At 37.5% G+C, this 11935-nt stretch overlaps 1 protein-coding gene across 7 annotated transcripts in view; it reads right to left on the reverse strand.

Annotated features, from left to right (window-relative positions):
• Nucleotides 1–11634, reverse strand: part of smoc1 (SPARC related modular calcium binding 1) — a 57175-nt gene extending 45541 nt beyond the window's left edge. For all 7 annotated transcript variants that reach the window (XM_026944171.3, XM_026944169.3, XM_026944168.3 and 4 more), the window contains exon 1: nucleotides 11295–11634. In XM_026944171.3, the coding sequence (XP_026799972.1) occupies nucleotides 11295–11378 (84 nt within the window). In that variant the 5' untranslated portion in view covers nucleotides 11379–11634. The remainder of the gene's footprint in view (nucleotides 1–11294) is intronic.
• Between the last annotated feature and the right edge of the window lie 301 nt (nucleotides 11635–11935).

Here is an 11935-nt window from a genome sequence, read left to right on the forward strand (position 1 = left end):
TGGCTGAATGAGCAAATCCCCACAGCCACGCTCCAAAATCTAGTGGAAAGCCTTCCCAGAATAGTGAAGCTTATTCAAAAAGCACAATGAATGTGACGGTCAGGTGTCCACAAACTTTTGGCCATATAGTGTAACGAAATGAACACTTTCAGAAGTTCTCAAATCTATCTAAAAGTCTAAATTTCCTCCGACAACGCTAATGAAATGGAAAACTTTTGTTAAACAGGCCTGCCAATCTAACTTTAAAATACAACAAATTACTTATAATTTGTTACTTATAATTTGTTTTTTACTTATTTGTAAAAAATACAACTTTAAAATGTTATACAGTATCTTCTTGTATTTTATTCTCCAAATACATAATTACAAGATTAAGTTATGACCACACACTGAGTCTAAAATGCAGGATTTCAAAACAAATCCTCTCCAGAAACATAAAAAGCGTTCCTTCTGCAACAACCCCACTTCACAGAATCTCGCGATGTAGTTTGAGATGTAGTATGACCATAAAATTAACCATGGATTTTACTCCTGCTGGATCAGATTACATTTTGGATGGTATTACAACAAAACATAAACCTTTTCACCGAAAGTGAAAATATTTATAGCATATTTACCTACATAATAACCATGCATTTATATTGAAAGGTGGGAGGCACTGCTTTAAAACATCAAAAACACATGTAAGCATCGTCAACCTGAAAGTACAGAGAAGGAGCACAGTTTTTTTTTGAAAGAGTGGTTTTCCAGCTCCAGTATAATGTTAATTTCCTCCTGGGAAATCATTCTTTTAAGGAAAATCAACTACAGGCTTTGCACTTGGGTAAATGCACTTAAAATGCTAAAATATTAGCTGCTCATTTAAAACTCTGGCCTGTTCAGGCTTGAGATGCATGAGATGTAAATACTTTGCACTTTGAGCTTGTATTCTTTCATACGAAAAACTCTGCAACCAAATACGCAACTAAACAGACACTTAAAACATATAGATTAATGCGTAAGTGTGTGTGTGTGTGTGTGTGTGTGTGTGGATTCTCCAATATCACCAATTAATTAAAGAAGCCATAAATTCAATTTGTATGATAAGCCACCCCTCTGCTTCCCACAAATACTGTAGATTATACCTTCGTACTTCATTAGGCATTCATACTCCTTCATCTACACATCTGAATTATTAATTTTTGCTTTTTGTAGGGCACTGGAGGACCTATCAGAGTTACATATCATGTTATTATACAACACACACTGTTACGCTCTAGTCTTATTAATTTAGTTAGGAAACAATAGAGATCTTGATAATGATGAGGCCACCCAGGAAACAGGAAGGACTCTGAGAGAAGGGAATATGGGAAAAATATGGAGCAACACACAAAGGCTCTGAAGTGTGCTGATAGAAAGAGACAGCAAAGGAAATTTTTTGAGAATTATTATCTCCAATATGGCAGGAATTAGTGTCTGAAAGGAAGTATGGGTTAGCCCTCATCCTCTCCAGTTAGTAGCTGTCGTATTATAGGGCATGAGAATTGGCAGGTGACCAAGTAGGAGAGGGTGAAAGCACTTACAAAACATATTCTTACAACCCATTCAGTATCAAACAACTACAAACATTTAAAAAATAAAGCCTTAAATAAGCGAATATGTGAGCTGAGCCCATTCTGTATAAGCAGAACTTCATGTATATGATCTACACATGAACGCTAGTCAAGTCAACACAGTTTTATTGTCCATGAATATCGAGATGAGATCTGCAGTAAGTGGCTGGTGGACTCCATCTTGGACAGCAATAATCTGAAACTGGAGATTTGGATTGCAGTTCATTACACTGATGGAAAAGACTTGACCATGTGGCCAATCTTTATTAGACCAGGAATGAATCTGTTTGGCCACGTTTGTTGTCATAAATTAGTTTTGATAGGTTAATCACATGAATATACAGTAGCATTTAAATAAACTGTCTTACTACTAAAGTAGAATAAATTGTGACTTTATATTGTACGTCTTTGGTTAGGCTTTTACATCCATTGTACGCATGGCTAACATTGTGATAATTAATGCCTCCTTGAGTCCTCGATCTTAAGTCCTTCAGTTGGTGACCCTGAAATCCATTAAAGCCCATCGTTTTTAAGAATGTGTCATTTTACTTAAAAATGGGGTCAGAGGATCAAGGGGAGAGGAGATAAGAGGCTTCTAGATCACGGAAACACACATCCTTATTATGCGGAAGTATTTTTTTTATTGTAGTGTGTGATATTAGTGTAAGCGAACGGTGTAAATTCTCCACGTCTCCCAAAAATATCCTCAATTCCTCTTGTCCTTGTTTTCTTTTCTTTACATTCTCAAAGAAAGGCGCTAAGACGTGAGGAAAAGAAACAAGAAGAGTGATTGAAAATGAGTGATTAAAAACATTGAAGAATTCACACAAGCACACTTGTATGAAAAGTTAGATGAAATATGCTCAGGGTGCTAAAATATTCACACAGACTCAGAAGAATGAATCAAAGTTATCAGCCATAGCTTTTCTCACTGCTTCGATCCCTCTTTTTCCTTACATTTCCTACACACATTGCATGAGATCAGGTTGCTGCAGTTAACCGCCGGCTTCCTATGTCTTGTCATGTTTCATAAAGCGTAATGAGGCTTAACAAATAACAAACATGGCAAAAAACGATTTTGCAACGATACACTTCTCAGGGGGGAAAAAAGGCTTGCTTTATCCTGTTGTAATTGAAGGCTCTGGGAGGCTGGCAATCTCGCCGGCGTTTCCCACAGTGTGCCATATCACTCTGCTGATACCCACTGCTATCTCTCCACAGCAAAATGCCTTAGCACTGACCCAGAACACATTCTCTGTGTCAGAAAGCCTCCCTGATCCAAATCCCAGCTGTCTTTCATTGTGTATTGAGTACACAGCCAGCCTTCTATCCCCTCTCTCTCTCCTTCTCTCTCTCTCTCTCACACACACACACACACACACACACTTTCTCTATCTTTCAGTCTTTCACTCTCTTTCAGAGACTTGGTCCAACTGAGCCGTCTGCCTTCTGTCTGTTGGTAGTAAGTGTCAGTATGTCACACAAGAGAAGACACTGTTAAAAGCAGGCTGTAAAAAGTTATACTACATGTACACGGACATAGTCAATCTCTCCCTCTCTCCCTCTCTCTCTCACACACACACACACACACACACACACATTGTATATTTGCAGCTTGGGTGGGTTGTGATGTGGGCTAATTAAACGAGAGGTGGGAAAAAAGAAGAGATGCAGGGACCAGACTCTGTATCTGTAAGTCTGGGAGAATGCACTCTTGGCACACGCTTGCCTGTCTGCATTTGTTCTTCATGCAGCTTTACAAGGCTTTTAGTGATGCACTCACACAGGTATGCTGGAGACCCAGCATCTGAGCTCATCAGCAATTTACACATTCGTTTTTATTACCCCAACGTGAGCTTTCTCTAATGGGGGCACAAACAAAAGTGCGACCGCCATTTAAAGCAGCGTGAAACAGATTGATGAAAACATCAATCGCTTTTCGAGGCCTGAGAATCCTAAGGCTGGGATCCATACCGTTGTTTTGACGTAGATTTGAGTAAAAAATGAATTATTCAGGGGTTTGTCATGGAAAGTTTTACACGCTAAACTGACTTTAAAGAACAGAACGTATTTGAGCATCTATCACAGATGTGAATCTGTTCTTGTGCTCTTTTTTAATCCAGTGGCCAGGATTAAATTATACTACCAAGATGAAATCATAGGAGAATCTTTGGTCTACAGTGTTTGCTCTAAAACATATCATCATATTTCATTGTATTAGAGCCAAAGGCCCAGATGTTCTTGCTTATTTTTATTCATGAAAAGACCTTCACTGCGAAAAATATCTTAGCGAGTGAAAATATTTTGAATATAGGCAAATTTATTTAAGATTTGTTATTATCAGATTATTATAAATTAAACAATATTATTCAGTCAACAATATTTTTAGATGCTTTTACTAATTACAAGCTTTAAATTTTCATATTCTATTGGCAGATAATATTGCTTCTTTCTAGAAATAAACACTTAAAATTAGAAGAAATATGACCTGCCAAAACAAGAATAATTAAGCTTGAAAATTAGTTAAAAAAAAAAAAAAAAAGGTCTTGAAATAGGTTTAATAAGCATATCTTTGGTTTATTATAACCTTATAATAGCAAATACTGGATATATCAAATACATAATGGCATAAATATATATATATATATATATATATATATATATATATATATATATATGATATTTTAGATTTTTTCATTTGCTAGGATATTATTTTTTTCTTTGGGGTATTCACTTTATCCCACTGACATCTACTACAGTATTTTTCTTTTCAAAATCATGTCACCAAGATAGTTCTATTTACCCTTACATTTATTCATTTGGCAAGTGTATTTATCCAAAGCGACATCCAAGTGAAGCAGAATTCAATCCAAGCACGGAGCTGTTAAAGGAACCAACAGTTAAAGTTTTGGCCAAATGCAAGTGCAAGAGGAAGCACAAATCAGTGAAACACACACCCACACAGACACACACAGTGAGAGACACACTCACTTGTGTGGAGTAGGACTGGTCACACAGAGAAATAGGCTTGTGAGTGGAATTCAGTGTGTCTCTGTTTAATGTTTCTGGTCAACAAAATTGTTCAGTAAAACAGGACATTTTGTGAGATTATGAACATAATGAACTGCTAAACTGTTTTATTTCAGACCCTATACAGCTTCCAGATTCCCTTCATGGTGATTTAAGTTTTTTAAGATTTAAGTGATTTAAGTCAGCTGCCCTTGAGAAACTAAACAAACATATTGAGAAACATTAATATACAGTACGTTCAAACACTTCAAGCTAGAAGCTTTCTCAAAGGATTTGAAATTATTCACCATATAAAGATCAGAACTTAAAGACAGCAGAGAATCAGTGGAGTGTGGACATCAACCTGGGGAAAGCTGGCACCCTGTCTAAAAAAGAAATGAAATTTCATTCATTTGTACAGATCAACACTTTTCATACAGGTTTGTTTTAGCTATTGTAAGATCGTAGTGAATTAAATGTGTAATATTTGGTACAGAAATCAGCAGAAACAAATGACACTGCTTGGTTAAGACCTTGTGTTTCATTGTGAGGTGAATGGGCTCAAAACAAGCATTTAACCTTTTAAATGGACAGTTTTGGCTATAGACTTATTATAACATTAAAATATTTTTTAAAAAATCAAACCAGCTGTACATTTTATGGCACAGATACTATATCAGAAGTTTTATTTATTTTTCCTTTAATTAGGGTGCCAGCTTTTCCCCCACCAGCTCTTTTCTGGCTTTGATGGTAAATATTACATCTTTTTTTTTTTTTTTTCTCAAAGCACTGGCATGTGCACTTTATAGCCAAAGGTGGCTTTTTCCTTTCACATTGAGTTGTACTATCAGTCTATAACATAGCAGTCTGATGATACACCCACTTGCATGATTTTTAAGTTAGAGAAAGCTAACTTGTAATAATAATAATAATAATAATAATAATAATAATAACAATATAAACAATGTTAATTATAGAGTAATAGTATGTAATATAATACATAATAACATACAAATGGGTGACATTTAAAGAAAACAACAACATAAAGTGTCTATTCTATTGTATTCTGTCTTCAGAAAAGCTTCTTTCTTCATATAGCCTAATTTGTAATTTGATCATGATGGGTAAATGAAGATGTAAATTAGTCTGTGACATCATCGGGCGACTTCTAGCATGCCCTTTCCTCTGAACAGAGTCAGCAACACTGTACAAAGTTGATCAGTCAGAAGACCTTTGTATTGATTTGGACCGACTTTTACCTCTAAAGGGGACAAGTGGAGCTAAAACATGCCAGCATAACAGAGCCAGTACATCTTTTTACTGTAGGGGTCAAGCATTCTCGCCAGTACAGTTCTACTGATGTAAGCCACATATTCACTTGTCAAGAATATAGTGAACTACAAGTCTTCCAACTCACATCGCTGTAGATCAATGCCAATGGTTTTTGCATCACTGAATTCTCAGATTTGCATTCGTCTTTGTCTAATGAGTGGTTTATGCAATATAACCTTACTATAATATCCCTCTCCATTATGGGTATAACTCAGTGATGCAGATTTAAACCCGAAGAAGACATGGCCTAAACCTTTTTTTTTTCTTTAAATTAAACATGAACCCTACCACTGTGCCCCCAGAAACACTAGATGTGTTAACATAACTCATCTATAAATTAACATAAGTTAAAATAAATCCTATGATACTGGTTACTATATGTTTACCCTTAGATACTGCCCTTATTTATTTATTTATTTATTTATTTATTTACGCGTGTGTGTACTACAAATCACCTATGCTGTATAAATCGTTAAGGACTTCATATTTATTGCTTAAATATAGTTTGCACTTTTAAATTCTACCTCTTCCCTTTGGCCTACAGTTACTGTTCATTGCACATATCTTGTATTCACTGTCTATGAACCCCTATTGTCTGTCTTTTGTCTACTGCCTTTGCACTATTGTCTTTGTCTGTTGTCTTGCCTGGTCACTTGTAGCCTGATAGTGTTTTGTTATACTGTACAACCTCTCTATTAATATAATGACAATAATGTTGAATTGAATTGAATGAGGTAGAACTGCCAGTCAGCATTTCTGGCTCTGACAGTTCCTTAACCTCAGCTACATCACTCACGTTCATAATTGGTCTCAACTGGAGATGTGAGTGGAAGTGTTTTTTAATCCAACTCACATAGCTATTATTTAATTTGTACCTAGGTCTGATAATTTATACTGAATTTAGTTGGTACTATTTCCCAAAATATGAACCAGCTAGTAGTTCCTAAATACGTACAAAAAAAAAAAGGTAGCCTAATTTAAAAACTTGCAATCCTGACCAGGCCATTACTAAGGATGATATAAATGCAACGTTCAGCGCCTATGTTAATGAAAGTGGTCTTTCTTTGTTCCACAAAGAAAGTCATATCTAACTCACTCACTCCTATATGAAGCTAAAAACTTCCCACTTGCATGACTTTTTTGTTGCATTCCACAGGAACCCAGCCCAAATGCACCTCTACTCTCAGCCTACTATTTGTATCTGTATTTATATTAATTTAGACACATATACCTGTCTGTTGCAAATATTCATATTTGGTTATATCCCTATTTCCTATGTAGTTGTTGATGGATTGTTCTTGCGGACAGCTTACAGTCTAATTAGGTCCTGCACTGACATGCATAAGTTACCTGAAGAACCTTACTTACTCTTCTGTTTTTGTTTTTTTTCTTAAATGTGCCACAATTTCCAGCCATAAATACTGACAACTTCACCATAGATCGAAATAAAGGTGTCACTTTAGTCATTGTTTCTACTGAAGCTGCCTCCAGCTGAGCAGTCTTAGTGAGTGCCATCTCGATCCAAAATTAAGGTCCGATGGGTCTGCTCAGTATATTTATACATGCCACTGTGCATGTTAGGATGCTAAATGCTTAACTGTATCATGCAGCACACCTGTCCCGCATAGATTAAGTTTTTTCTTTTAATTTGTCACTCATCTAAATGTTGCCAAAGACACAGCTTTCTACAAGCACTGATCCTATCTGAATTCTGATTCTGACTGGAGTCTTTGTTCTGATTGATTTTTCAGATGCATGCACCTTGTCCAACTCAAACACTGTAGATCATGTTTTTATTAGCATTTTATTCATTTTACAGCTGGGTGCTTCCCAAGATAGTGTTGAGAAACATCTCTTAGGCCTAAAAAAAAAACCCACCAGCGAACACATGTGGCTGTTGGACATTTAACCCTTACGTTATCCAATAAATCAGAAATGCTGCTCTTCCTTTGAAAAATGGTGACTGGACAAAAATATTACAATAATTTATTTTATGTGATATAATGAAAATGAGAGTCCTTTGGTGTGTCATTTATGCCAATTATTGAAAGATTGAGTTATTAAGGGCTTTCTTCTCTTTCTCTACTCTGTCACCAGAGATACAAGGGTCATGTTTGCCCACTTGTGAAACAACACAGACAATTTTCATGCGGCATTCATACACTTCAAGTGGATGATTTGTTTCATTTAGCTGGTGAAAAAGCTTTTCTTACTCCTATGCTGTTTTAAAGTTCAGGTGTATGTTCTAGAAATGAGGCCCTCAATTCTGATTAAATGCAGAAATGGAAAGTTACAATTCCTCCGATGGCAAGAAAGGCTTTTTTAACCCGATCAGATTTGACGTTCCGTAAAACTTACTGTGCAGAATCCTGTTATTGGCTTGGGTGCACCTTCCAGCACGGTGCTCATAACTCCTCATAAAGCTTTCCGTTCTCACAACCGAGAGATAAGTTAGCTTTAATGAGGCACAAAGGGGAGGACAGTTTTTAAAGTGTTTAACTCCAGCTTTTTTAATATCATAACCCCTCTGACCTCCAGTAATGATTACACCAGGGTGTTTTTTAAAAACCTCTCAGGCGCAAGAGGGAGGACTTGTTTAGTATTGCCGACATAGTTTTTCTTTTTTTGCTGTTACAGAGTATACACACACATACACACACACACAAATGCACACACACACACACACCACCTGTTAAAAGAGTCATCTTGTCTCAGAAAGCCCAGTATCTGTCAACAGTGAGTATAATATCTGTATCAGTGTTAAATCAAGAAAAAGTAAGAAGAGATTCTCATGGTAATCTGAAGAAAATGAAGCAATTAAAAATCTGCAAACTGCTCCTAATGCAATACTCTGTTGTTTTTGCATTCATGTCCTACACATACAGATTCTTCCACAAGCCAATAAAATGCTTTGGTACTCCGTAAATCCTCTAAAATATATTGATTAAAGCAGCATAATTAAAACAACATGAGAACGTGCCCTACATTTTCATCACTTTTTGAGCTAAGCAGATGCCCTTATAAAGATGATCTATTTTTTTTTCAGTAATGCATTACTCTATTGTCACGGATTCATCCATGAGTCAACACACGCTCAGGCCACAATTATGACAGTCCCTCTGCTCCATCCGCCATCTCTCACTTGTTTTCTTCTGCTCTCATCCTACGTTTCCTGCTCTTTCTGTCTCGTTTTCGCACACATTCACTCATTCTCTGTGGTCTCTGTGGCTCATTAAATAGACATTATCCGAAAAAGACAATCTTGCCAAATCATTCTTGGGCCTAAAACGCTGGCCTGTCAGGTACTTGAGGTTTCTCTCCCTCTCTCAGATGGAAAAAATGCTGTAACTAGGGCACATTGTATGAGTTTTGTCTGGCCAGTGTCATATCACTGATTCAGACCAGAGTATAAAAGGGGAGTAGACAAAAAAAAAAAGGAGAGAGGAGAGAAAGTGAGCGAGGAAAGAATAAAGCTCATCACCGTGACTCAGACTTTCTCACTTGTGAAAATGACGGCCTGACAAATGGCCGGAAAACAAAAGCTGGCAGATGGAAAAGTATTGCTTTTAAATACAGCCATATAGTGCTACCATTCAGGACGTCCTGCCCCCGCAAACTGATTCAGCTGTGAGAAAAAGAAATCCACAATGTTGTCTTTGTTGAAATTGTATAAAATGCAGTGCCAAGAAGGCAACAGCTCACTCCTTTCTTACAACCCAGAGGGGTGCAAGGGGAGCAAAAGACATATACGACAAAAGGGCAATGGGTTCACTGAAGTATCACTGGCAAACCCACAGGACAATGTGGCTTCATCCACACACAGCTGGACTATTCAGCATTGATCTATAACTAAAAAAAATTCTTCCAATGTGGTTTTATCTTATTTGAATGTTACGCATGTTCGGTAATCATGAAGACTGATATGTATAATCACATCATTCTGCGTAATTGCATTGCATAGTCTATGCAGTTAAAAGCTTTGTCTTGAATTAACACCTAAACCCTTGGGACACAAATGAGCTCTGTAAGAATTATGAATGTAAGATTTAATTCAGCACTGAGTGGCTGTTATTTCAACAATTCATGCAACAATTCATTACAGTCTGACATCTCTTTTTCTGCTTTTTTTTTTTTTTACGTTTCATTAATGCCTAGAATAAGACAAGACTAGGGATGCACCAATCTGATACTGCTACTTTTGTCTTTATTTGTCTTGGGACTTTGTGTGTGTGTGTGTGTGTGTGTGTGTGTGTGTTTGCGCGTATTGGGGGGGTTCTAATTTACTTTCGAAGCCTTGGTGGCTTGGTGAAGTGGTGGCTCAGCGGGTAAGGTTTTGCGCTGCTGTCTGTAAGGCTTCAGGTGAGTTCAAATCCCAGCACCACCAAGTCGTGCTTGAGTCCTTGAGCAAAGCCCTTAACCTTCTGTTTCGTCCTGTCTCGATTATAAGTTGCTGAGCAAAAGTAAATGACACCTTGTCCTGATCTGCTGACAGGTTTTGACACAACTCCAATCATGGACGTGAACAAAGGACACAAAAATATCCCAATGCGCGCCGTTATCGCATCTCTAATGTTTTGCACAAGCGTCAAAACCTTGTTACTTTGAGGATGTCAGTACGGCATCAGGTATCGTCTGATACTCAGAGCTCTGATATCAGTATCGTACTGAAAATCGAAAAATGGGATCGGAACATCCTTAATCACGACTCTGTTATAATTAGACTCATAATAATATATAATATAGCGCAGGCTTATGTTCAATCCATGCCATGCTGTTTCATCTACTTCTCTTTGCATTGAGCAGGCAGACATTAAACGTGCGAAGAGGAGAAAACAGCAGTCTGATTTCATGTCTTTCAGGTACACGGGACAGGTCACCAGGTCATGTGACTCATTCAGGCGCATGGAAGTGACTATTGAAAATAAATAAATGATGATAAATGTACAATTGATGCATAAATACTCATAGATAATTAATCCTAGTTGATGTGTGTGTGTGGTGACACTGACAACTTGTTTGTTTTTATATCTTGGTGGGGACCCTAGATATAATGTCCCAACAAGGATAGGAATATCTGACAGTTTGGATTGTGGGGACATTTATCAGGTCCCCACAAGCAAAACTGCCTTTTTCCCAAAAGAAAAGAAAACTGCAGCTTTAATTTAAATAAATAAATAAATGAGCCAAAAGGTTTCCTTGTGGTTACTGAGGTTAATGTTAGGGTTTGGTCTAGGAGTTGCATAGCATTAATTAGTTGCATTAATTGGAAGGTCCTCACAAGGATTAAAAGGCAAACGACAAACGTGTGCGTGCGTGCGTGCGCGTGCGTGCGCGCGTGTGCGTGTGTATTTTCTCACTCACCCGCTGACCGTTGGATTTCTGCGCCGGGATCCGCGTCACGAACAGGGTCAAAGAACACACAACTACCAAGTGATGAGGAAACATGTCTCTCAATGTCGAACACTCACTGTTAAGGACGAGTCAAATGCTTAATGAGCAGAAATTCCCCCCAAAATAATCCCCCAAAGTGCTGCTCTTGTCCACTTTCTGTCCTCCTCAGTGAACTTCTTCTGTAGGTGTGTATGAAGGTGAGAGCTCTCCCAGTGCTCACGCTCGCTCACTGACTGATGATCGCCATAGCAACCCACTTTCTCCAGCACGCGCGCGCGCTCCTCGCGGCAGCTACAGGTTGAATAGTTCACTTTCTTTTGGCGCTTATTTAAAAACCCAGGAGGTGGGATCACGGAGGATGATTGACACCAGGACCGTCCAATGAACGCAACACGCTTTATATATATTACCTGTAATGAGCAGTGCGGGGAAAAAAAGGATTTCTTACATGGGTGCCAACAATGTGGGGAAAAAAGGCTCCTGTTAATTTATGTTAATTTATAAAGTTCTCGAAATTAATACACACATATATATATATATATATATATATATATATATATGTGTGTGTGTGTGTGTGTGTGTGTGTGTTCGAGATATATCTATATATCTAA

The sequence above is a fragment of the Pangasianodon hypophthalmus genome, chromosome 10 (assembly GCF_027358585.1).
Source record: "Pangasianodon hypophthalmus isolate fPanHyp1 chromosome 10, fPanHyp1.pri, whole genome shotgun sequence".
NCBI classification, from domain to species: domain Eukaryota; kingdom Metazoa; phylum Chordata; class Actinopteri; order Siluriformes; family Pangasiidae; genus Pangasianodon; species Pangasianodon hypophthalmus.